Source organism: Chelonia mydas, chromosome 15 (assembly GCF_015237465.2).
Source record: "Chelonia mydas isolate rCheMyd1 chromosome 15, rCheMyd1.pri.v2, whole genome shotgun sequence".
Classification (NCBI taxonomy): Eukaryota; Metazoa; Chordata; order Testudines; family Cheloniidae; genus Chelonia; species Chelonia mydas.
In genome coordinates, this window is record NC_057856.1 from 24941890 (window position 1) to 24966976 (window position 25087).

General features: G+C 44.1%; 1 protein-coding gene across 5 annotated transcripts in view; it reads left to right on the forward strand.

The window, feature by feature from the left end:
- The first annotated feature begins 1253 nt into the window (after positions 1-1253).
- Positions 1254-25087, forward strand: part of RILPL1 (Rab interacting lysosomal protein like 1) — a 34285-nt gene continuing 10451 nt past the window's right edge. For 3 of the 5 annotated variants that reach the window (XM_037878822.2, XM_007058268.4, XM_037878824.2), the window contains exons 1-4: positions 1254-1681; positions 5994-6144; positions 12128-12246; positions 13709-13927. In XM_037878822.2, coding sequence (XP_037734750.1) covers positions 1382-1681; positions 5994-6144; positions 12128-12246; positions 13709-13927 — 789 coding nt within the window. In that variant the 5' untranslated portion in view covers positions 1254-1381. Of the gene's footprint in view, positions 1682-5993; positions 6145-10353; positions 10770-12127; positions 12247-13708; positions 13928-25087 lie in introns of those variants that run through there. The other 2 variants (XM_043529174.1, XM_043529175.1) reach the window with 2 other exon arrangements.

Consider the following 25087-nt stretch of genomic DNA (forward strand, 5'->3'; position numbering starts at 1 on the left):
TTAAGCCAGCAAAATCAATTTACTCCAATATTAGAATTCAAATCCTGCAACTGGATCAGTGCTCGTGGACCCTGTACACCTGAGTAGACACACTGACTTTCATGTTTACAGGATGGGACTCAGATTTTCTATCCTAGGTAATGCCACTAACTACAAATGCTCAAATAAATTGGTTAGTCTCTAAGGTGCCACAAGTACTCCTTTTCTTTTTGCGAATACAGACTAACACGGCTGTTACTCTGAAACCTGTAACTACAAAGTGACTTCTAATGATGGTAGTAACTAGTTTGTAGGATCAGGTCCTGTGTTCCCACTGCAAAAGACTTTTAAAGTTCATGTTTAAAAATTTTCTATTCACTTAAGAAAGAATTCTCAAAACTTTTGCTGCCTCCTTTTTAAGGTGCTTTGAGATCCACTTATGAGAAAAAATACGAGCTAGATATTAATAAAATATTCAATCTTTTTAATCCAACACAGATTTAAAAATCTGTGTTGTTTTTGTATCCTAAGTAACATGCTATCACACTATAATTTTATACTAAGTAATTATTTGTTACATCAGCATAATAAAACTGTATTACGTATTTTGATGTAGCTATTTTCTTTGTTTGCTGTACAGCAAACAATTGTGGCAACAGACAAACCTTGTCACTCCGATGAAATCAGACCTGCTCTTGAGGAGAGGGGGAAATTAAATCAAGAATATGTGAATCTGTCCAATATTTATCCAGGAGAAATAATAGCGGAGAGATATCAAGCTAACAGTTTTAAGTGAACTTTTGCTGTTGACATCACATTTCTCCAGCTTCTCCCCCCCCGGATCAATACTTACACTTTACACAGACATGCTGCCTGATGCACCACACTGATTTTCAGTGCGGCTGCCGTGTTTTGAGAGGCTGGTGTGGAGAAGTGTAAACCCAAGATCGACCAGCAGGAAGACACTGGTGAGCCTCAAACACGCAGGAAGTATTTCCTAGTGCGGGGAAGAAGGAAAAAAAAAAAAAAAAAAAAAGCAGTCTGGTGCATCACGTGCTCCCCAAATCTCGCACCCCCAACTCCTGCTATCCCACCTCGGAAGGCAGCAGGCATGCGTGGTGTCCTCCTCCTCGCATGGTGACAGGCTCGCGTTATTGGCACCGAGCGGGGCGGAGAGGAGGAGGCAGGCAGGGGGGTGGGATCGGCGGGGGCGCTCTCTGGCTCCAGCTGTTCCGACCCACATGCCAGGCCAGCGCGCAGCCCGCAGCAGCCCCGCTTAACGGGCGAGGCACCAGGCAGAAGTTGGCAAGTCGCTGCTGGGGAAGGGCCGGCGGCTCCAGCGCCGGGGGGCGGCGGCGGCGGCCTATGAGGGACTCCCGGGCGCCGCAGGGACGGGCGAGCCATGGACGGGGCTGGGGGTGTCTCCTCCTCGGCCCTGGAGAAGAACGTGGCGGAGCTGACGGTCATGGACGTGTACGACATCGCCTCGCTGGTGGGGCAGGAGTTCGAGCGGGTCATTGACCAGCACGGCTGCGAGGCCATCGCCCGCCTCATGCCCAAGGTGGTGCGGGTGCTGGAGATCCTGGAGGTGCTGGTGAGCCGCAATCACATCCACCCCGAAATGGAGGAGCTGCGGCTGGAGCTGGATCGGCTCCGGCTGGAGAGGATGGACCGGATCGAGAAGGAGAAGAAGCACCAGAAGGTGGGGGATTTTGGGGGGGTGGGGGGCTCTTGTGCATTCACAACGGAAAGGGGGGGCTCTTGTGCATTCACAACGGAAGGGGGGGCGCAATGCTAAACTTGTCCCGCCCGCTTTGCCTTGGGGGAGAAGTGCTCGGACTCCTCTGCAAACTCCTGGAGGGACCCACCGCCCGGCTCTGGGGCGGGGCTGCCGCCCGAGGCTGGGACTTCCCGCCGCTGTCGTCCCCCCCAGGCCGCTGCAGACTTTCTGCGCTCGGCGGCTCCGAACACAAAGAGCGAGAGGAGCCGCCGGGCCGGGGGCGGGTCCGGGGCGCTGCAGGCCCCCGCCCGGGGAGCCAGAGGACATGGGGATGGAGGTGGGAACGGGCCCGGCTCTGAGTGCCAGGGAGCGGGGGTGTGCCAGGCCCAAACCGCTTCACGTAGGGACTTTTCCCCGGGGAGATCCGCCGCCCGTGTCCCCTTGCCTCCTGCTTAGCCCGCCTCGCCCTGCAGGCAGCGGCCCTCCCGGGAGCCGAGCAGAATCCCCGGCCAGAGAAGGCGGCTCGTGCCGCGGCGCTCCGTGGGAACGCTGAGGACAATGCCCTGGGGCGGGTAAACAGCCTGCTCCTTAGCCCGACGGGGAAAGACCCAGAGGTAGAAAGCCGGAGCTGAGCAGAACTTCAGCGGGTCTGGCTCCCAGACTCCTGCTCAGTCCCCTAGGGCGGCTCTGGGGCTGGCCATCTGTCCGCCCAGGACAGGGGCTGCTCTGGGACCGTGGGGCCTATTTCCCTTCCCTCTGTGCGGTGTCCAGTGACTCCTTAGGGTATGGCTACACTGTAATTAGACACCTGCAGCTGGCCTGGGCGGCTGACTGGAGCTCATGGGGCTTGGGCTAAGGGGCTGTTTAATTGCGGCGTAGAAAGTCCAGCTCGAGCTTGGAGCCTCCCACCTTGCAGGGTTCTAGAGCCCAGGCTGCAGCCGGAGCCGGAACCTCTGCACTGCAATTAAGCAGCCCAGTAGCCTGAGCCTTGCGAGTCCGAGTCAGCTGGCACGAGCCAGCCACGGGTTTTTAATTGCAGTGTAGACATACCCTTAAGACACCTTTGCGGAGCAGTGGGCACTGCCTGGGGTCCTCTGTTCAGTGTCCTCTTCTGGTCCCCTGATTTTCAACCTTTGACCTCACTTCCATCCCTGTTTTTCCTTCATTGTCCCACACACTCACTCACTTGTAGCCTGCACTTAGTGGTTCCTCAGGCTTAGCTGAGGGCGTGGGCCTTTAATATTGGATGGGCCTAGGCCCACCTCTTCCAGATCTGAAAATGGTGTGGCCTCTCTGAGGAGCAGTGCAGTATTTGGACTAAGCTGCTATCAATATAGTGCTCCCACTCCTGCTCACCTGGATGCCAGAGACAGACATCCTTTCTCAAACCCTGTTACCCTAATGTGGCAGCAGGTCAGCATGAGCTGCTTTGATTATTGTACTAGAAGTGACCGGGTTTATTTAGAAAACTATCCCAATGACTGTGATTTGGATAAAAATTGCTTCTTTTAGCAAACTCACTCCTGTGTCATCACTCGTGTCTTCTTGTATTGCTAGTTGCTGACACAGATACAAAATAAAGATATTGATAGAATTTCTCAAAGCTAACCCCACAAACTCAACACAGATAGTTAAATACAAAACTTCCCCACACCCTGCAAAGATATCAGGTAGAAATTTAGCTAAATATATTAAAAAGCCCAGTGCTGGGCTAAAGACTTCTCAACTAACATTTTACAGACAGGAATTGTGTGCAATAGTGCCTTTAGAAGTGAAGGAGAAAAAAAGTACTGGTAAATCCCTAGAGAGTGATCTCATCTCTTTTGATCCACATAACAGACACAATACGGTCATGAGCAGATTCTCTTCCCACTCCCCTTTCCTTGCCGCCCACCTGATCTAGAGAACTATCTCTGAATGAGCAGGTAACTCATTCTCCAGCCCTCTTCAATCCTTGGTCCCTCTGCTAGAATGGGACTGTATCCCTTGAAACCTAACTCTCATGGCATTTTTGTGACCTGAGCACCTGTCTGGTAAAAACTACTATGATTTGAGACCCACCAGCTTATTTTACAGGGGCCATCAAATATTGAGGTGGTAAAAATCACTTTTTCACTATTAAAAGAGAATGCTACCTATAAAAGAGAATGCTATAATGGGTAGAGCACCAGAAACTTTAATATTAGTTGATATTCAGTGTGGACACTTCTAAAAGTCAGTGCATGTTTTTAAAAAAGAAAAGTTTACCTATATATGTGATCATCACATGTCATTCTAGGGGCTACACAGTGTGTGGGATCTCTGCATACTTTGTGTCTGGCAAAAAGTTTAAGCACAGATGTAAGTTTTTCCCATAGACATAAATATTTCAGGGTAGAGAGAATGGTAATACATATTAATATCTGTAACATGGGGATCAGTTTGTCATTCCCCTGTGCTCCTCTAACAGTTCAACCCCCAACAGAGATCGTTCCATCTCTGTCTATTCTGTGAAGCACCAAGCACATTCTTGGAAACTATAAAGTAACAACTACATGAGGCTGAATTTGGGACTAAAATGACTGTGTAATTGGGCCTGAAAATGGATGGCAGTGTGGTTTCATAGAGACATAGGACTAGGAGGGACCACCTTAGCCATCAGATCCAACCCCATGCTGTCTCCAGCATCCCATCATAAAATCCATCATAAGTCTATTAAGTTTCTCCTTAAAACGATTCAGGTTGTTTGTCCCTACAACTTCCAGTGGAAGGCTCTTTTAGAGCCTCATTCTTCTTATGCTTAGAAACCTTTTTCTAATTTCTAGCCTAAATTTATTCATGGCTAGTTTATAGCCAGGTGTTCTTATGCCAACATAGTCTTCTAATTTTGTAATAAAGAGTTTTTATTTAGATCTATCATTAGGGGATGGAAGGATCTGATTTTTATTGATAAACATTGGTTTCACGGCACACACGCAAACGGACAAAAAATATTTCCATCAATAATAATCAAAACTTATAGACAAGCAAAGGAAGGAAAATGCTTGTTGAGAACTTCTTAGAGTTTGATTTAAGGATATTTACTTTATATATTTTGACATGTGTTGTTGACAATTTGTATTTTAACAGTTATAAAACTAACTTTTTGAATCTCAAAGTCTACTGTTAATAACTAATTATTGTCTGAACTCTCCCTTATCTGACTCCCCCCCCATAACTTCCCACAACTTTGAAAATTTAAAAACTTAAGCATTTTTCCTGATTTTTTTTAAACCCATAGTTTTGCACAACTGTGAACATTTAAATTTATAAAAATTTAAAATAATTGCTTAAAAATTGATATTATCCATCAAAATTATTTAAAAAATTAATTCTGCCAAGCCTATCTATCATGGTTTATTTTCAGCAAAGTTAACTGTAGCTCTGTGTTAGAACTGTGCTTTGATTTTGAAGTTTCACGTAGTTACAACACGCTCCCATAGAATTACATGTGGAAAAATGAGCAAGTAGCTCAGCCTAGGATTCCATGTTCTGAGCATGGCTTTCTTGTTAATCACAGCACATGCATTAAAGTGGAGCATAAATTGCCCACAGGGAAAACTATTGATATTTGGGATGAAGCTTTCAAAATAAAGATATAAATATGGTCTCCCCTATTCCAGGAGGCCTTTATACTTAGTATCCTGATTTGACCTGTCCTGGAATTGGTAACAGCTGCTCTTGACACAAAGTGGCCTGAATAAAGGTAGTTGCTATTTTGAATAGTTTTGCTGTTCTCTGTGTAGTTGACACTGCAAAATGTGATTACAGTATATTAGAATAAGAAAAAGCAAGCATAAGCTAATGGTTAAAACAACATGAAAAAACCCCTCTATGTTCTACAGTATCATACATAACACCATCACGAATCTAAACTGTACTGTTATGGAACATTGTGCTCTTTAAAAAATAAAAAATAAAAAAATAGCATGTCCATCTCTGCCACTGACTGACCTCATAAGTATTGTGAGCTGTGTGTTTATACTACACTTTAAGGCTGCTGCCTAGAACTCAGGGGACCTGGGCTCAATTCGTGCCTCTTATATGGACTTCTGGTGTGACCTTGAGAAAGGCAACTGAGCCATACAGAGATTATGTGGCTGTCTGTGAAAGGGGAGTAATAATTGAGGTCCTCGGCTAGAAGTTCAGAGTATTATTATAAAAGGATAGCTTTAGAGGAGAATTGCTAGTGTATTCTCCAAATAGTTTTGGGCAAAGGCTATTGATTTTATATATTACAGCATTAATGTTCTGTCATGATCCGGCTTTACTTTAGGAATTAGAACTGGTGGAGGATGTATGGAGAGGGGAAGCACAGGATCTTCTTACCCAAATTGCTCAGCTTCAGGAAGAGAACAAACAACTGATGACAAACCTGTCACACAAAGACATCAATTTCACAGAAGAGGAATTTCAGAAACATGAAGGCAAGTTTAACATTTGAAATTCAGTGATGGTATCTTTGGGTTGTTTTTTTTAAAAGTCATTCCTGATCAAAGTGTCTTGATTGTACATTTCAGCTTGTTTCTGTAGATTGTTGCAGGTCTGTTTTAACAGGATACAAAAGCTGTGAATAAATTCTGGAAACAAAATAAAGATTGGAACAGAGTTATTCACTTGTTTGGATGAGAAACAATTTTAAAAAGCAAAACCTAGTTTTCTTTTGGTTTAACATAAGATTTTTTGAGGATAGCAACTTGTTAAAAATTTCCTTTAATGAGTTTTTTTAATACAGATAGATCTAACCACTTAATAATTGTATATGTAGGATAGTGTGGAAATATACAAATCAGCTTTCACACTTGGGCATTTAGTTCAGCATAATTGATCGTAAAGCAATTATTCAGGCTCCCTTCTGCTGAATTGTCAGAATACTAATTAATCCACAACAGGCAGTGTTCAGGGGTGGGGGAATTCATATTTTGAAAAATCACCATGTGGTCTCAGATGTCTTGCCAGAACTTCAGAAACCATCTCAATAAATTGCACAAAGAGGGGGAAGTGGTTACAGGAAGGAATTAAACACTAATTCAGGCCTCATAATGAGTTTTATTTTGGGAGAGAGGCTAAATTTATAATCAGGACAGTGCGTAAGCACCAAGGAGAGAGAGCCAGTAACTTTAAGCACTTGCTTCATCTCAGTTCTCAAGTTCTAAGGCTAGCTGGGAGGTTTTGACTCACATAGTATTAAATGGGCAGAAATCTGATTAGCTGATCATGGTCCTGAACCACAATCCAATACTGCAATTGGTTCTGTGTGGACAGGTGCTAGTGCCCATCTGCAGCCATGCTGACTTCACTGGGTCTCTGCACAGACAAAGACATCCACCTGCAGGATCACAGCCTGGTAGTACAACTGCTCAGATCAAAGATCAGAGTAAACATTCAGCTCATTTCAAAAATTTTTAAAAGTAACAGCACTTCATCTAGAGACCTTAAAAAAGCCAGGCACTTACTAGTGACTAATGGCACTTAACCCTTTGCCTCTGCAATGCACCTGCTTCACCAGGGCTGAATTCAAAGCTTACACTTGAGTACCCTTGTACTTGATCTGCAGAGAGTGTTGATCTGCCATCCCTTCTCCAATGCTGCTTTCCTATTTCTGAGCCTGATTCTGCATCATGGAAGTCAACGGGATTTTTGCCAGGGACTTCAATGTGAAGAGGATCAAACCCCCTCTCTCAGCAAAGGCAGTAGGAACTGCAGTGGGTCTCAACCCAGCTGTCTGAGCTCTGCTACCCTCCAAACCCCCCCAAAAAAATCACAGAATTTGATTCCCCACCCCTGGGACCACAGGAGAAACCAGTAGCCGTAATTCTGAGCATTCCTGATGCATCTCAGTCTCCCACACAGCTCAGGTTTTATACAGGCAGCTCTCAAGTTTCTCAGGGAAATTGGTTCAAGTTGTCGTCAACTGTCACAGCACCTGCAGAACTCCCATTGTCTCAGCATGATGGATATTCTAGGAAAATCACAGAATCTATGACAAATGCAGTATTAATAATAACCCACCTCCATGTACCGAGTGTATTTAAAGGAAATATTCAGCAGTAACAGAAAGGTAGACATGTGAACCTGAGTATCATATATGTATAATAATGTTTAGCCAATACTCTGCATCTATATAGCCTGGGGTCCATTGGAGCAAGGACTTCTGTACTTTGAATAAACACACTTGCAGTGCTCACACCATTAAAGGGCAACCTAGTGAAATACTTCTAGTGGCCTTGTTCCATAAGGCAGCTCTTTTAGCTTGAAAAATGGCCTGTAGCAACTCATCCTTAAGGTATGCAGGACAGAACAGCAGTAAGCGTGAGCCCCTGGTCTTTGGGAGTTGAGCAGAGGCCTTCAAGAAACAGAGCAAGGTTAATATGAAAATTGTGTGGGAGAAAACAGAATTCTAAGTAAATACAGCAGGATCTTGGGCTGCAGCTGCAATGTTAAAAATGTCACTCCTACTCATGAGACCAAATTAATATCTGGTGTAATGCCAGTGACTGAACAGAATATATCCCTGGTGTAACCCCCACTGATCCAAGGAGCTGGCCCAAGGCATGTCAGAGAGGGCATAGAGATACGCTTCTCAGCTTATAGAGCAGCACAGATACCATGACAGGAGGTCACACATCCTGCCATCTCAGGTAGGATCAGCATTGTGATGGGTACAATAAGCATGAGATCCCAACAAACAAGAATCACAAAAACCTCTCAAGTATGTGTTCTAAAGACACTCAGTTACTCTCCACTTCTCATCAGATCCTGAATCAGATGTGGTTTGGTTCCATTACTGAGGCCAGTTTCAGGTAAGAGACAGTCTAGAGTCTTAAAGAAAGCATTACAGAGTCAAGTTAACTCTTCTGCCTAGAGATATGGCCTATGGGCCAAATCCTGGAATGTGCAGAGCAACCTCAGCTCAGTCTAATAAGGCAATGGGAGTTGAGGGCTGCCCTGTAGCTCTCAGGATCAGAGCCTACAATCGCCAGGGAGGAGATGAGATTTTGCATCTGCTTATCCTGGAACCTGTCCTACCCCATATTTGGATCTTTAATCTGACTTCAAGTGTCATATTGTAACATCAGACAACTCCTTCTCGGAGACTGTAGCCTGCACTTGCATGCAGACATCCTCAACGATCTCATAAGCCTTGTCCCACATCTTTAATTTCCATGATCCTTAATCCCTTTGATGAAAACTCAGACAGGGCCTGAACCTGCTCCCAAGGAAGTAAGTAGAATCAAGCCCTTAAGACTTCATAATTTTCCTGACAGGGGATAAGTCAAGAACCCTTAACCATGATCTAGACAGTTCCTATTAAAGTCCTCTTGCAAATGTAGGGGCAAGCATCATATTTAAATTAAAGTATTTATATTGTGGGCCCTGTGCCCTGCTCTACAAATGCATCAGAGTCCCTGACCATAAACAGTCAAGATTTTTTTTAAACTGCTTGCTTTCTTACCATCCCATGGAACAATGCATTGACCACACCGATCCAGAGGAAATTGCTGATGGGATGTGCTTAGGGAAACCAGCCGGGTGTGCCATTTTAAGATCTTGCAGATACACAACTTTGAATCATTTAGGATTAATTATTTCACACTTAAACATGCAATGCATATTTAAGAAAACGTAGAGGAGCAAAATGATTGGGGAACAAAAACATCCCCACCCACCCTTGTCCCGGAAAGAAGCCCAGTGATCTGTTTATACATTTGAAATCTTCAATATTCACCAAGAGTTAAAGAGGAAAATAAGAGAGGAGGGGGGAAAAGAGTTAACTGAACATTAGAATGAGACTTTACTCCTTAAATAGCACCTGCTAGCTATGAATCTCAAACACTTTCCTCATGAGTAAGGTATGGGAGAAACTTGCTAATCCGCATACTTTTTAGAACATGCTAGTCCTTCTGTACTTTGAAGGAAAGTTTTTAAAGGCAGGTGTTTTAGGCCCTGATCTTGCAACTGGCTCCGCATGGGTGGGTCCCAGTGCCCACACAGAGCCATACTGATATTTGCTAGCAGGCGATGAAGCATTATGCATAAAAATGGAACTACTCTTGACAAGATACCTGTGTAAAGGCACACAGTGCTCAGCTATGCTGGCTTGTTCACATACTCATTTGTAATGGGACTCTCGCTCCTTTGTAAGAGTTAGCAGGGGTCCATTGTATTACCATTCCTTTTTTACAAATCGGGAAACAGAAACACAAAGGTGCAGTAACTTGCCCAAGATCGTATAGTGAGTCAGCAGCAGCACTGGGAATAGGATCACAGCATCCTAGCTTCCCAGGTGTGTGCTTCAACAGGGGAGTGCAGACATAGTGAAAAGGAAACCAGTTTGTAGTCCAGGAGCCCATTTCTCTTCCCCACAGGAGACCAGTAAAGTGAATGAGAATCATGGGTCTCTTGCAAAGCAGTAGAGACTGGAGAGAGAGAGAGAGAGAGAGAATCAGGCCCCAGAAGTAGGGCTGGCAGGTTTAAGCAGTTTGCTGAGAAATAAAAGAAAATAAATATAAGACAAATAAGCTCACCAGAAACATCTGAGTCACTCCAGAGGCTTCATAGATTTTGACAGTAACACACCCTCCAAAACAACAGCTTTTCCTGTATACCACTCCTCCTTCCAACACCCTGGTAGAGATTCCCTTTCTTCTGCTTTTGCATAGCTCAGGTAGCTCCCTGACTTCCTTTGCAGTGGCAGATGGGAATTACTACTCTCCCCCTCTGCAGTCATGTGCTTTTGCAACTCATAAGGAACCTGCACCTGTTCCAAATTGCAAGCTGTAGAAAAACTGGTAGTCAAAGGCAGGCTCCCTGTAGGGGTGTGGAATTATTCACTCTCTCCCACCTATTTGTCTTGCTTGCTCTTCATGCACTGTTAACATCAGTGCTCTTGAGGGCAGGACTCTTAAAAGGGTTCTACTCTGACTTGGGGTGAGGGAGTTTTATTCACCTGGGATTGGGGTCTATCCACACCCCAAGTGACAAAAGAAAAACCGGTAAGGAATGAGTCAGCTCACAATACAGAGCAAAGAACAGACACTGCAAATCCAAGGTGGGTAAATCTGCTTATACAGCACATTGCAGCTGAGAATTGCCAAAGTGTGTTTAAAAAGGGCTTTGAATTTGGCCTCATAATTACCCCATTGCGGTAAGTAAATTATTATTATCTCTAGTTAATAGAGGGGAAGGCTAAGAAACAGAGAGGTTAAGTGCCTTGCTTAAGGTCACACAGCCAGTCAGTGGCAGGACTAGGCAAAGAACCCTGGATTCTGAATCCTAGATCCTTGCTTTAACCACTAAATTGCACTTTGGCCAGGGATCTCTAGCAGCCTTGTTGATAGCCCATTAGCTCCAGGCCACCCTTTCACTGGCACAGAATTATGTATCTATATTAGATACAGTTAAGTTATCTTACTCGATCTGTTAAGAATATCAAACTATAGGTCTCTGTAGAATGATTATTAGCTGTGAAGCAATTGCAATGAATTTATAATCTCCCCATTTTAAACACTTGGTTACATTAGCAGGACAGTATGGTATTGTTCTTTGTTGCTATACTGCCCACAACTGCAGTTCTTAGGTGCTTGATCTTCCCTCCATACTGGTGGTTAATGGGGTTTCCAGTTTTGTGATTTTGTTATTATCCTAATGAATTGTTGGTCAAACTACAGGTTAATTTAATCCCTTGTTAATCTTTTAAACAGTATTGATGGAGAGATTTTTGACAACACTTCAAACAGGCTTTACACTTTACGGTGGGGAGGGGGAGAATAGAATTTCCTTGTAATTATTTTAAATCTGAATCACTACAATGAGAGAGGAAGTTAGAATGGAAAAAAAACATATATGGAATGATCCTAACTCAGGTTAAACTCTTGTTAAATTTGCTCTGACTTTGGACTGCAGGATCTAAGAAACTAGAAATGGAGATGCAGAATGTTAGTTCAGGCCCCAGTATAGTGACGTGTATAAAATCAGACTAGATCTTGCCAATGCAAAATACTATCTCCCGCTCCAGAGAGAGAACCTTTTTCTTCATTAAATAGAAAACTTTGTAGGGAGTGCTAATTAGATTACACATCATTCATCCATTGGACCAGTATATAAATATCACCATTGGATATGTCCTATAGAAGCACAGTAATGGTATTACATACATTTGTTTATAAATATATCAGAAGCATATTCATCACTTTTCAGTGTTGTGGTACACCCTGTAAACTGCATAGCCTGTTTTCCCATCATCTGTGAATCCAGTGTATTGGCTAAATAACCGTTCTTTCTTTATCCAAGGTATTTAACCAACAACCTCTCCCCCTTTGTTGGCTGAATCAGACTACGTCCAGTGTCTTTCCCAAATGTCATGATCATTCTCAGTTTATTTTCTTTGTGCTGTTTTCTTTAAACCAGGAATGTCCGAGAGGGAGAGGCAAGTGATGAAGAAGCTGAAGGAAGTGGTAGATAAACAAAGGGATGAGATCAGAGCCAAGGACCGGGAACTGGGACTTAAAAATGAGGATGTGGAGGCAGTAAGTGTTTCTTCCCCTTTTTCCCCCCCTTGAAGGAACCACACAGATGTTTGACAAGTTTTAAATTAATTTAGTGCTTGTGAAGTCCAGATTATTATCCCTGAAGAGTCAAGTCGTCTGTGTATCTGTAGAAGAGATAAAAAGATTGTGAGCCCTTCAGGGCAGGCACCAAACCCTCTTCCGTGTCTGGAAAGAACCTCTCACATTGCGGGCATGACTAGAAACCAAGAATGATAAGGGAGCAGATTTTTCACAGGCCCAAAGGGGAATTGGGTGCCGAACTCCTATTGACTTTCAGAGTGAACGGGGCACCTAACTCCCCTAAAGGCTTTAGAAAATCTCCACTTAGGCAATGCAAACTTTTCCACACGGCTCACATAGCCCAGCTTTGCCCTTGGAGGCATCAGCTCTGGACAGGAGATGGCTGCATGGCGCATTAAACTTTACTTTTCTCTGCTGAGCCTGTCAACAAGGAAGCCCCACTGGGGTGCTATTTGTGATGCAGACACCTGCTCCCTAGAAACAGGGAGTGAAACCGCTACGTCATTTCACATACACCATCATCAAGGAGAGGATGGATGGGCTTGTGGCTCAGACTCTGGACAGGACTCGGGGAGACCTGCATTCAGTTCCTGACTCTGCCACAAACGGTGTCCTTGAGTAAGTCACGTAATGTCTCTTTACCGCAGTTCCCCATCCCATCTTATAGCTGTCCCATCTATTGAGATGGTAAGCGCTGTAGGGCAGGGACTACATGTACGTACAGCGCCTGGCACAATGTGGCTCTGATGTTGGTTGGGGTCCTCCAAACACTACCGTCATACAAGTAACTAGGTAAAGCTTGTGCTGTCATGCAGGTCTAATTCATAAAGTGTAAAAAGGCCAAAAATGGCTCTGAACTTAAAAACTGGACAGTGAGAGACTGCCAAACCCAGTGATGACTGAAACTGGTGATATTCTAAACAAAACAAGCTCTTCTGCTAACACCACGCTTGTAGCTGTTTCCATCACGTCACACTGTCTCAACAGAAATGTTAGGCTTCAGAGTGACAATCCTGGCATCTTCTTACGTAGATTGATGATTATCAGACAGTAATAACCTTGATCACTTCCAGTCTAGGTCAAAGCTTGATCCGGTATCCCATGAGCCATCCAGTCCCTGAACCTTGCTCTGCTGAAATAGATTCCAAAGAGAAATGTCGCATTTGAAAAGCTGGATATGTCCGGAGGATAATGTTCTGTGCTGTGGGGGGGGGGAAACAAACTCCATTTACTCTGAAAGCCAACTGTGGAGACTGCAACTGTAGCAGATTAATTAAATGATTAAAAATGAATGGGGAAATAAAGGAGATCTTTCAAGATAAATACAACAGGAACATATTGCTAGTTCTTTAATTTAATACTTGTGATTTAATTTACCCTGGTTTAATGGAGGCAAACTTATTGTGTCACTTTATGGCAGCTGCAACAACAACAGAACAGGCTAATGAAAATTAATCATGACCTTCGGCACAGAATCACAGTAGTTGAGGCTCAAGGGAAAGCGCTGATTGAGCAGAAGGTGGAACTGGAAGCCTATCTGCAAACCAAGGAACAGGAGATGGGCACTTTAAGGGCGGAGCTTGGGAAGCTGAGAGAGAAGCAACCAGGGGAGCACAGCCAAAATGGAGAAGAAATAAAGGTAAGAGGCACTTGATTCTCTCTGGGCAAGTGACTCCCATCATCCTATGGGACAACTGCATATCCAGGGGTATATTGTGCCATCGGATTTGGAGTGTAGATCCCCTCTGATTTCAATGGGAATTCTGATCAGATGGCCTGATACAGCTGTGAGACTGGACCCTGGGATAAGTAGCAATTTGGATTAAAGATCTGTGTTGCTTAGTGACCAAAACCTTCTCCGGAATTTACGGGCATCAGTTTGAACAGCAGTGCAGAAACTCTCAAAATTAGTACTGCCCTCCAAATGTGGTGAACCTCCAACTATTCACGTCCTTCCCAAAACACCCGGCTGCAGGCTTCAGCAGAGTCACATTAATAAAGGTGGACATTCAGCTAGAAAGAACCAAAGGTCCACCCATCCGTTCCCATAGATAATTACAAAATGATGATGTAATGCTGTTGTAAGCTATAGTATCTTTGGACTTTTAGTGTAGTGAGAGGCAGTGTGGTCTAGTGGATAGAGCATGGAGTGGGAGCCAGGAATTCCTCAATTCTAATGGCATAGAGAGCTGCATAGTTTTGATCAAGTAACTTTTGCTACATCTACACTGCAGGTGAAAGTGTGACTGTAGTAGGGGTAGGCATACCTGAGCTAGCTTTAATCTAGTTGGCACAGGTAATAGTAGTGAAGATGGGTGGCATGGGCTGGCAACCTGAATGTGTCCAAGTGCTGTGGTGGGCTTGTACTCAGGTGGCTAGCCCATGCTGCCACATCTATACTACTATCTGTACTAGCTAGATTAAAGCTGGCACCCTTAACTCTTGGCCTCTGTCTTGCTATATATAAAGTGGGGGATGATAATACTTACCCAGCTTTAGTAAGGCACTTGAAGAACTGGGGAGGCCCTATAAAGTTTTATTCATTCTTTGCAGTGTAAACGCTTGATGTGCATTTGAGGCATCCAGGCCATGGCAGGGCCTGTGTTAGGATGTCTTATTTCCAGTTAACACAATAAGTAGTAATACCATGTGTTTATAACTTCATAAGGTAGCCAGCTGGGAATAACTGCAGCCCAGAGGTAGCCAGTCCTATCGTCCTATAGATGTGGCAGCTGTTCATTCAAATACTGTGTTGATGGCACTCTTCCGTGATGGAATAGTTCTATATTGAATAAGAAAATCTCATCTATGCATTTAGCAACCTGTCGAGCTGCTGTCATATGCATCACAGGAAGTGTGACTTTCTGATTGCATGACAGATCACAGAATTCTCCAGATACAGTGACAAATAGTTGATTTGGGAGAGCAGTATTAAATGTGCCTCGGGCAAGCCAAAATATCTCTAGTGTCAGCTGTTGGCTTATATTCAAGGCAGTCGGTATTTTGTTCTTGTTCTTGTTTTTTGTTCTCCCCCCCCCCCCCCCCATCCTAAAATATTTAGTGTTCCAAAATGTAGCAGCTGAGCGGTTTTAATCTTCGCCCTGTCTGTACAGCTGTAAATTCTAATGGGTCCCCCAGGCGATACTGTTATTGGTCATTGAAAAGTTTATGGTATTGGAGCAGTAGCAGTCCCCATGTTCTGCAGTAGGCGAGGTCTCTCTTCATTTTACAGACACATCACTGTTCAGTGGAATTCAGCCTGCTAGAACATTAAATCTCCTCTTCCCCGCCCCCCTGCAGGATAGGTGGAAATTTTAGGCTCCCCGGACTTGTACGTGGGCCTAAAAGTATCACAGGAGGAGAAGCTGGCTACTGACATCGAGGCTTGAAACCTATGCCTAGTCTCACTGAAGTAAAATGGGAATTTCTGCTGGCCTCATTAGGAAGAGGATGCCTAAGACATAGGGTTTATCCTGGTGTCCTTGGCTTAGAATTTCTTTTCCCCATCCACTCCACTTGTGTGCAGTGTGACAGAAGGCATCTTCCCTCCACCCCACATCAAAGATGCTGTGTGACTGTCATGCACATTGGAGTGGAAAGGTGCTATGGAGATGTAAATGATGGTCTGACTTTCTTTTCTGGTCCCTGGCTTTCGCTTTGTTTTACTGAGGGTTAGAGACTTCCGTTTCTTTACGGCTCAGGGTTTTCTCTAATAGTTCTGTGGCTCTGAATCCTCCAAATTTTGTGGGAGGTGTTATGATTTGAGTTTTGGGTTTGCCCCATATCTAGTTCCTACAGATGACCGCTCTGTATAAAGCAGCATCAATGATCACTGCCCAGGCTTCCCCGATCCACCTTCATAGGCCTGCAAGTTATTGTACTGAAAATCTGCAGTAAAATCTGAGTGAGTTAAAAATCTCCTGTGTGTTACAGCGTTTTGTGGCGAGGAAGCAGAAGTGTTTATATATAGTTATGGTTGAGTTCCAGTTTCCATTCTAAAGCTTCCCCCCCCCCCCCCCCCACCATGTTTTTAAAACAATTCCTCTTTTTGGGAAGAAACTCTCCATTGGTCTGCCTTTTTCTGAGTGTGTGTATAGGGGAGGCTGGACTGAATGTACCGTACTTAGAGCCTAACTTTCCTTTCACTACTTCTACTGGTATAAACCATGAATAACCCCACTGAAGGGGAGAGGGATAACTCAGTGGTTCAAGCATTGGCCTGCTAAACCCAGGGTTGTGAGTTCAGTCCTTGAGGGGGGCCATTTAGGGATCTGGGGCAAACATTGGGGATTGGTCCTGCTTTGAGTAGGGGGTTGGACTAGATGACCTCCTGAGGTCCCTTCCAACCCTGATATTCTAGGATTCTAAGTCAGTGGAGTTAACAGTCTAAAACTGGTGTAAGGAAGAGGAGAATTGGGCCCTGTATCTTTTGCACTTACGTAACTTAAACAGTTGGCTCATTTCACAGCCTTCACAGGAAGGAAAAGGAATCTGTGTGTCTGAAGAATATCAGTTTATTGGCTTTAAAGGGAGATGAAGCTGTGACTAAAACGTAGGATTGGGAGTCAGATGACTTGGATTCTATTTTGTTTTCTACTACAGACTTCTTGGTGACCTTGGGCAAATCACTTAACCTGTCTACAGCTCAGTTATGGGAGAGAGAGGCAGGTGTGGAGGACCTGGTTTACCTATGTAATGTAGATGACCATGTTTGTCACAGATTAAAAGCACGTTGTAACACAGCCCCTTGACTTGGCTGTAGCTTGATTGTAGATGGGCCCTCTGAATACCCTGCATGGATGCTTCAAGTCGTTCTTTGTTGGCTTGAATGTAATGTATTGCTTCAATTTTCAGTATCCCATTAGTGCAGGCAGATGAATCTTGCAGTCCTAATAATGACCATTATGGGGCCTGTTACCCTACAGAGGGGCAGTGTAGTTATTAGTCACCACCACTGAAGTTGAGCATAGAATATTTACCTCTCTATCTACATTAGAATAGAAACCCCAACAGAACAGTTGACTGAGGAGAAATAAACATTTTTGTCCTTTTTTAAAAAAAAAAAAAATAAACAAAAAACCTGAATAATATAAAACCACTTCAAACATACCTCCTGGATTTACAGTGCACATGGCCTATGTTAGTCCTTGTTAACACATACCTTTAAAACTTAATTGTGTCATCTTGCTACAGATTTGAGGGGGAGGGGTTTCTCACAGTAAATCTAACAATTTGTAAATTGTCTCTATTCAGCACCTAGCAGAGTAGGGTCCCGGTCTCAATTGTGGGCTCTGTGCTGCTGTAATCTAACAAGCACAGCACTTTCCAGTAAGCCATGTAAATTATTGGCATAGAGATCTCTCCAAACTGCAAATCTGTGAGAGATCCCTGAAATGTACTGCCTGCCTGCATTCTCTATACCGGATACCTTTAACGTTTCTGTTTGGGTCTGTTGTTCCCTGGGTAACTTCTTGCTCACACTACTGTGTGGTGTTTGGCAACATCTCAGCAGATAACTGGCACATGCCCTCTGAAATGGAGTAGCACAGAGCTTTCCAGGTACGAAGCTGGAGAAATAGGCTGCCCTGCAGCAAAATGTTTATAAACCTATCCAAGCACTTGATGTACTTGACCCTTTTCACTCTTGGAGAGGTTACAGGCTTTGGGGAAACTCGCCTGCCACTTGTGTTTACATCTATGACTGAAAGTAGGGGCTGAGCCATGTATCTTGAACCACAAATAGGAATGGTCACTTCTGACGGACACACAAGTTAACCCCTGGGAGACCATAAATATAAAATAAAGGAGTGTGTGTTGTGCACATGCACACACTATAGGGATATATTTATCCCATGGAGATCATATCATGCATCTTTGACTGCCTCATGTGCACTCTGTCCCCTAATCCAGCCCTCTGGGGAATATTTCCTACAGTCTAAACCTCTAAGCAGCTTGCGTCAGCTGCCATTTATAAATAACAGCTTGTCAAGACAATTGTTTCCACCCTGATTTTACTGCACCAAATTGGACTCTTTTAAATGTTTCCCCTGTCAGAGACTCAGGCCAGTCCTGTGCTGAGCATAATACCATTGGCAAGGGAGACGCCCCTATTTACAACGCTTCTAGCTCTGGTAGGACCTGAGATACTGACTTGAAATTGTCACATTATTCTGCACAGAATTGTTTTTGTGGGTCACTCTTAAGAGTTGTTATAGTTTAATCTGAGCCCTGTATAGTGGGACTCATGGTCACAAAGCACCTGGTCTTACAGGCAGAGGAATACAAAATACAGTCCCAATTAAAAAAACAATTGCGAAGCTCACTATCCCATTCCTAAAAGCTGTATTTTTGTAACATACATGGCATATAGAAAATAAAGAGGGATGAAGTGGGGAGGTATACGTTTTAGCAGTACTCATTTGGGATGACCTGAATAACAACATAGTGATTTTTGCCACTGGTTAATGGTGTCCTCATCCCAGATTCATGCTGTTAAAATCTTTGTACCAGACAGGCATGCACAAGATAGTGCTGTTCAATTAGCAATTTACTATCTCTTAGGCAAAATCTTTTTCCTGACACCCAACGGGTGACTATCTTGAACCATGAAGCGTAATGATCATAACTCATTATGTAAAAAGTCCAGATTGACCATGACATAACTGAGACACTCACTGTGACTTTTAAAAGATTACCTATATCTAATAATCATTTTATTCCAGTGAATGTCCCATTCATTTCATTGACCATTTGGAAGATGCCAGCATTCTAGGGATTAATGAGATTTTTCTGGGCTTTTTGTTAGTACATCATTGCTCAAACAACTGACCATCTTCCCATTCACTAAACTAATTGTGAATGTTCAGAATTAAAGCATGAATGAACAATGCTCAGGGTTGGTTACAAACGGATAGAAGTGGGGAGAGGCTGTGAACCTGCACCATTGACGCTAATGGGAGCAAGACTGAGTCCTTAAAGTGGCTATGGTATTGTTCAACTGACCTGTCAAGACCAGACCAGGGATAATGCTGCCAAACAAATCTGCAAATATTTGTAGGCATGTTTTAAATGAATTTGCATTGGCCCTATTCATGCGTTAGCTTCCTGTTAACATTTGTGCAATGGAGTGTTACTAGCTCAGACACTCATGGAAAGTAAATTTGAGCTTATGTGACCAAATATTTGCAGAAACATGCAAAGCACCAAACTATAAAGTGACCTGGTGAGATTAGAGCAATGGGGGATGCAGACAATGAGAGGAGAGTAATTCTGACTCAAGGTGAAGTGCTACATAGTGGCACAGAGGAAATAAACAACAAAGACATGCAGTGGGGATGAAGGATCAAGCGGCAACATCCATCCCATTAGAGCAAATGTACTTTCATCTTGTCTCCTTACTGGTGTCCTGATGGAACTTTGCCATATAACTAAGTTCTCCATTTGCTGTAGGGCAGAGCTGGGCCTGGGTGGGGAGGTGTACACCGGAGCAGTGTGTTTTAAGTAATCCATGGTCTGAAGCAATTTGAGAACCAATGTTCTAAAGAATTTTCCTATTGAGTATTGAGCCCGCTAAAATATTGGCTTCTCCTCTAAGGTGGCAAAGACATGTCAGGTCACGAGCATGGTATAAATGCCTTTGCAGAAGACTGCAGGCGGGGGGGGGGGACTGAAAGCAGCGGAGAAGTAAGTAGGAAAATAAGTGAGAAAACGGAGGTGAACAGGGGCATGTGAGGATGCTTGGGGTGTCCTGGCTCTCCTCCTCTTCCCCCCCCCCCCCCCCAAGAAAAGTGACAGTGACTGTCAGTGTTTTACTAATGAATTGAATGAGCTTGGTACTAATAGTTTAAGGGATGACTTCATTGTTAATTCAGCTGGGAGACCCAGATTTGTAAACAGGCCTAGGCCCTGAGCCAGCAAGCGTGAAAGTGTCTACAGTCTCTGGAGAGAAAGGATGCTTTCTTCTCATTGCTGTAACTCATCAGTTTCATGGCAGTGGCATCTCTTCTAATTACAGCCGTTCCCCATTCTTTCTGCCAGGGTGAAGGTTAAGCAGTAATTGCAGTGGCAAGCAGAACGCTGGAATAACTGCCTGCTCTGGAACTAGCATCAGTTGTTGGCTTGGGCTGAGTAAACTTAGCTGCATTGGCTATGTGTGTGTGTGTCAGTCTCTGCTGACTTAGATGAGATCTGGGGAAGGGGATGGGAAGGAAACAGAACTGAAATGGGCTCTGAAATGATGGATGTGACCAAGATGGGTGTAATTATATGGAAAAGCACTTAATTATGATTTCCTCTGAACGTTTTGTGTTCCATAGTATCCATCTTATGACATTAGGTTGCAATAAGAAAAAAACCTAACTGAATAGTAAGATTCTGACAAACCGAGACCAGCCATCATTCAAGCTGCTATTCCATCCTTGCAGGACACTGGATAGAATACTCTGCCGCAATAGTTTGCACTTCTACAAACATCCATTAACTAACCCTCCCCACAGCCCTGGGAGGAGGGTGAAGGTTATTTTGCTAATGGGTGAGCAGAGGGATGGAGACAGTCAGGCCCATACTTTCAAAAGTGGCTTGTTTGGATGCCCCAGTACTTGGGTCCCCAGATTTAGCTTCTTAAGCCTTTTCCTGAGAAGTGCTGAGCACCCACCATTCCAAAGTGAAGCTTGTGAGACCTCTGGACCTGTGAAGAATCAGGCCCGTGGTGTCTAAAATCAGGTACCCTAAACTGGAGGCCACTACTGGAAAAGTCACCTTGTGTGTCTTACACAGTGAGTTAAAGCAAGAGGTGGGAATGGAGTCCTGACTTCCCGTTCTCTGCTCCAACCACTAGACCCCTTCCCTCCCAATGGAGAGAATGTTATTTCCATCGATATAACAATGACCGTGGGGAGACTTTGACCCTGATCCTGCAAACAGGTACACACGTGTTGAACTTTAAATACGTGAGAAATCCCATTGAACTCTCTAGCACTACGCAGATGCTTAAAGTTAAGTGTTTACAGGATTGGATATTGCCATTTGCCTAAGCTGCATATTGCCATTTTCTAGCACTCCAGGGATTCTCAGTAATAGGAGCATGCAGATCACGCTCCTAACACGTAGGCTATCTCTTTCAGCGGTATATACCTGCTGTTGACATCTCCCTCATTCTAATCAGTCTCACTCTGTAGTGCTTTTCAGAGGAAAAATTGCTACCACCTTGTTTTAAATGTGCTATAAATAGATAGGTTTTCATAACTAGAGGGCGAGCTCTGGAAGCCAGTAGTTTTTCTGAATTGTTATATAAATGGCCTTTCCCCTTTTTAATCAAATGAGTTTAATGCCAATTAAAACCACAGGTAGTTTCCTGGGAACTAGAGCTGGTTGGAAAATTTTAATATATAAAACTTTCTGCAAAAATAGTTTAGATTTAATTTTCCAGCTAGCTCTACTAGAGACTCTACTTTCTATTACTATGGATCACCTGTAGGACTGACATGGACAAGCAGTGCAATTCAGTGGATAGAGTATCAGACTGGAGCCAGCAATTCCTGAGTTCTAATCCTGACTCTCTACATGGACTCACTCTGTGAACAAGTCACTGCCTCTTCTTGTACCAAAGGTCTACATTGCACTTTCGCTTGTAAAACTTTTTTCAGTCAGGGGCATGAAACAACACACCCCAGCCAACAAAAGTTTTACCAACAAAGTGCCAGAGTGGACAGTGCTTTATCAACAGGAGATGCTCTCTCACCAACAAAGCTACCACCCCTCATTGGGGGTGGTTTTATTTTGTCAGCAGGAGAATTCTCTCCTGCCGACAAAAAGCAGGTACACTGCGTACCTTACAGTGGCACTTCGTAGCCACACAGCTGTGTGGCTGTAAGGTGCACAGTGTAGACATACCCTTAGTTTTCCTGTCTGTGAAATGGAGGTAATAATACTGACCTACCCTGTAGTGTCTTTGGGATCAATTCATTGTCAGATCTGAAGGGATTTGAAGATCTGTAGTGCCATGCTTTAGAATAGAAGTGCTCAATATTTATTTTTATTATACTGGCCCTAAATGAGGGTGCATCTTACTTAGAGAAGCTTTCTTTGGGAAATGAGATCTCAACCTACCTTTTTCTGTTTGGAGTGTTGAAAGGAACATATCTATTTAGGTGGCTATACTATGAATATAAAATACCTAGTTAGGAGCCTCTATGCCACTGGAACACCAACAGACTCCTGACTTCAGTGACACAGCCAGGAAACTCTTGGACTCTCTTGGTACCTCTTCAAAATCCAGTTTTGGAGGTGGGCAGCTTGCTTTCTTCCCTGCTTATCTTCATCAGGTACAACTATGTAAATCATCTGTCTCTCTCAGCTCATTCAGTGATACTGCTTCCATGGGCTGGCACCCCATCAGCTCTTGCAACAAGTATTGAGTTTCAAATGTACTTTGCTGCACGCACGGTTCCAACATTTATTTTACAGCTGGAAGTGTCCCAGATCTCGTAGCATTCTCAGTTGTGTTGCAGAACATCCTGATTCCAAGCACACGCTTCCAACAGACTTGTATTTTCTCCGTATTGCTTACTCTGCTTTATATGGCCACCCGATGTCACTGACTACAGCAGCAATATCGTGTATGGTGACATTTTTCTCCTTCTCTGCAGTCCCTTGGGCCACATCCCTGCAAACAGAGCCATGCAGGATCTCATGGACTTTGGTAGGGCTCCACACAGGTGTGAGAAACCATCTGTGTAGATAAGGGTCCAAGTTCTGCAGAAATTAGGATGCAAGAGACAGAACATCTGCAGGCTCCAGGACCAAAACTGGAGAAATCTCCTAACTTTGAGTGAATCTTACATAGAACTGTTATATAGAAGGATGGGAGTAACTGGTCTATTTTTAAAAAAAAAAAAAAAAAAAAAAAAAAAGCCAACCCTATTGTTACTCACAGGGAATATGGGGTGCTCTGCACACATCTGTAGATCTCCTCTTTGCAGCTGTTCAGGTTCACTGATGTTGACATCAAAGAGGTGTTAATTGAGCAAGGGCATTAATGTAGTAGGTTATTATATATTCAGGGAAACTTGCAACATCTTCTAAAGAAGCATATCTTTATGACTGAAAATACACTAAACAAGCCACACAGCAAGGGTCATTTATTTTAAAAGGTTGGACTAACTATCTTTAAGAAACTGTGGAAAGTAGGGCCCTGTCAAAACACAGGCCCTACATTTTCAAAAATGACTAGTTTGTTTTGGGGGGGCTGATTTGCTGAACACCTGGATCCTCAAAATCAGGCCCCTTTAAGGTGTCTCAGGTTGGATACCCAAAAATGGTGGCACTCCAAATCACTAGTCACTTCTGAAAATACAGGCCGCTGGGTGGATAAAGTAGAAAACAAAGTTCCCCTGGGCAGGGGCACTAACTGCTGGCCCCTTGATTTAGGGCCTCCTTGCTGTTGGCACCCACTCCTGACTCCTCCCATCTGTGGGGTGAGCCTTTATCTCACCTTCTATCTTTGAGGCCTAAAAAACCCAAATCAACCCCTGCGTTGTTAGCCTCCAGCAGTTTCCAGCACAGTGAGGAACGCTGCGATTCCTACCATTGAATTATTCTTGCTGGGGATTTTATTAAACCTGAGCAGTGAAGCAAAGGTAGTTTGGTTTTCCATAGCACTCCCTGTTAGCCGATGGCCAGGGATGTTTGGTGAGGTGCCAGCTATGCCCGTTTTATACCATCCGTGACTTTAACCGCTAGGACGCACTGTCCCTTCGTGGCGGGCAGCCCGGGCTAGGCTGACGGATGCCCCAAGGTCCTAACCACCCGTGACTTTAACTGCTAGAGCTCAGAGCTCCTTCGCAGCGGGCAGTCAGGATTGACTGACAGGTGCCCCAAGAGTTTGCCCCGCGGAGGCGGCACAACTCAACGCTAGGCTCTTAGTACTCTCACCTAATGGCCAGGCTGTATAGCCAAAACGGCTGAGGTTCTTTAATTGTGTTGGCTGCTTTACAGTAAACCAGAGAAACAAGTCAGGCTTATGCACAATGGTTACCAAAATTTATTAAACTAGATTCTAATCATGTGGTTACAAAATTGCTAGTGCCTACTTATTTAAATGTAGAGATGTTACACACACAAACGAGTTACAAAACTGAAGCCACAATCCCAAAGAAAGAAAACAAAGTATAGAGCTCTATTTCAAAATATGTGTACACTAAAGATAGGAGATCAGATGTGGGTGCTTCTTACCCTCCTTGCATCTCTCGATTCCAGCGGTGCCAAGCCAGGATCGGTCACTCAATTCCGCGGAAAGACGAATAAGGGACAAGGCTTAGGGACCCTCTTAGCTGCAGAAGCCTTGGGAGGCTGTCACTTATCTGACCAGCAGATAGATAGTGAAAAGCACTCAAAAATCATGGTGCTGTAGGTCCCCTACTTATACCTCTGTACTCCTTCATTCTCTCTCCTTTCTATGCTAAATTGGGGCTGGTCTGTCGGGGTGACGCCAGCTCTCGCAAGTGTAGTTCACACTTGCAAGGGAGAAACAATAAGTTTCGACTACTGGACACTTCTTTTATCAGGGTAAATATTTTCCCACCTAGGATGTTGGTGTGTGTGCATCATGCTGTTTTAGTAGGGGCTAAGAGCCATGTCTGTCACGGCGCCTCTGCCTGCTGTGAGCCTAATCATTGTATATGTTCCCAGAGGCACATTGTCACAGCACACCTGTGCTTCTCACAGCTTCAAAGGCTGCGCTGGAGTGCCCTGGTGTTTTGGCTCCCGTGTGTTTCCAGCAATGCTGGTCTGAGGGGGGGGG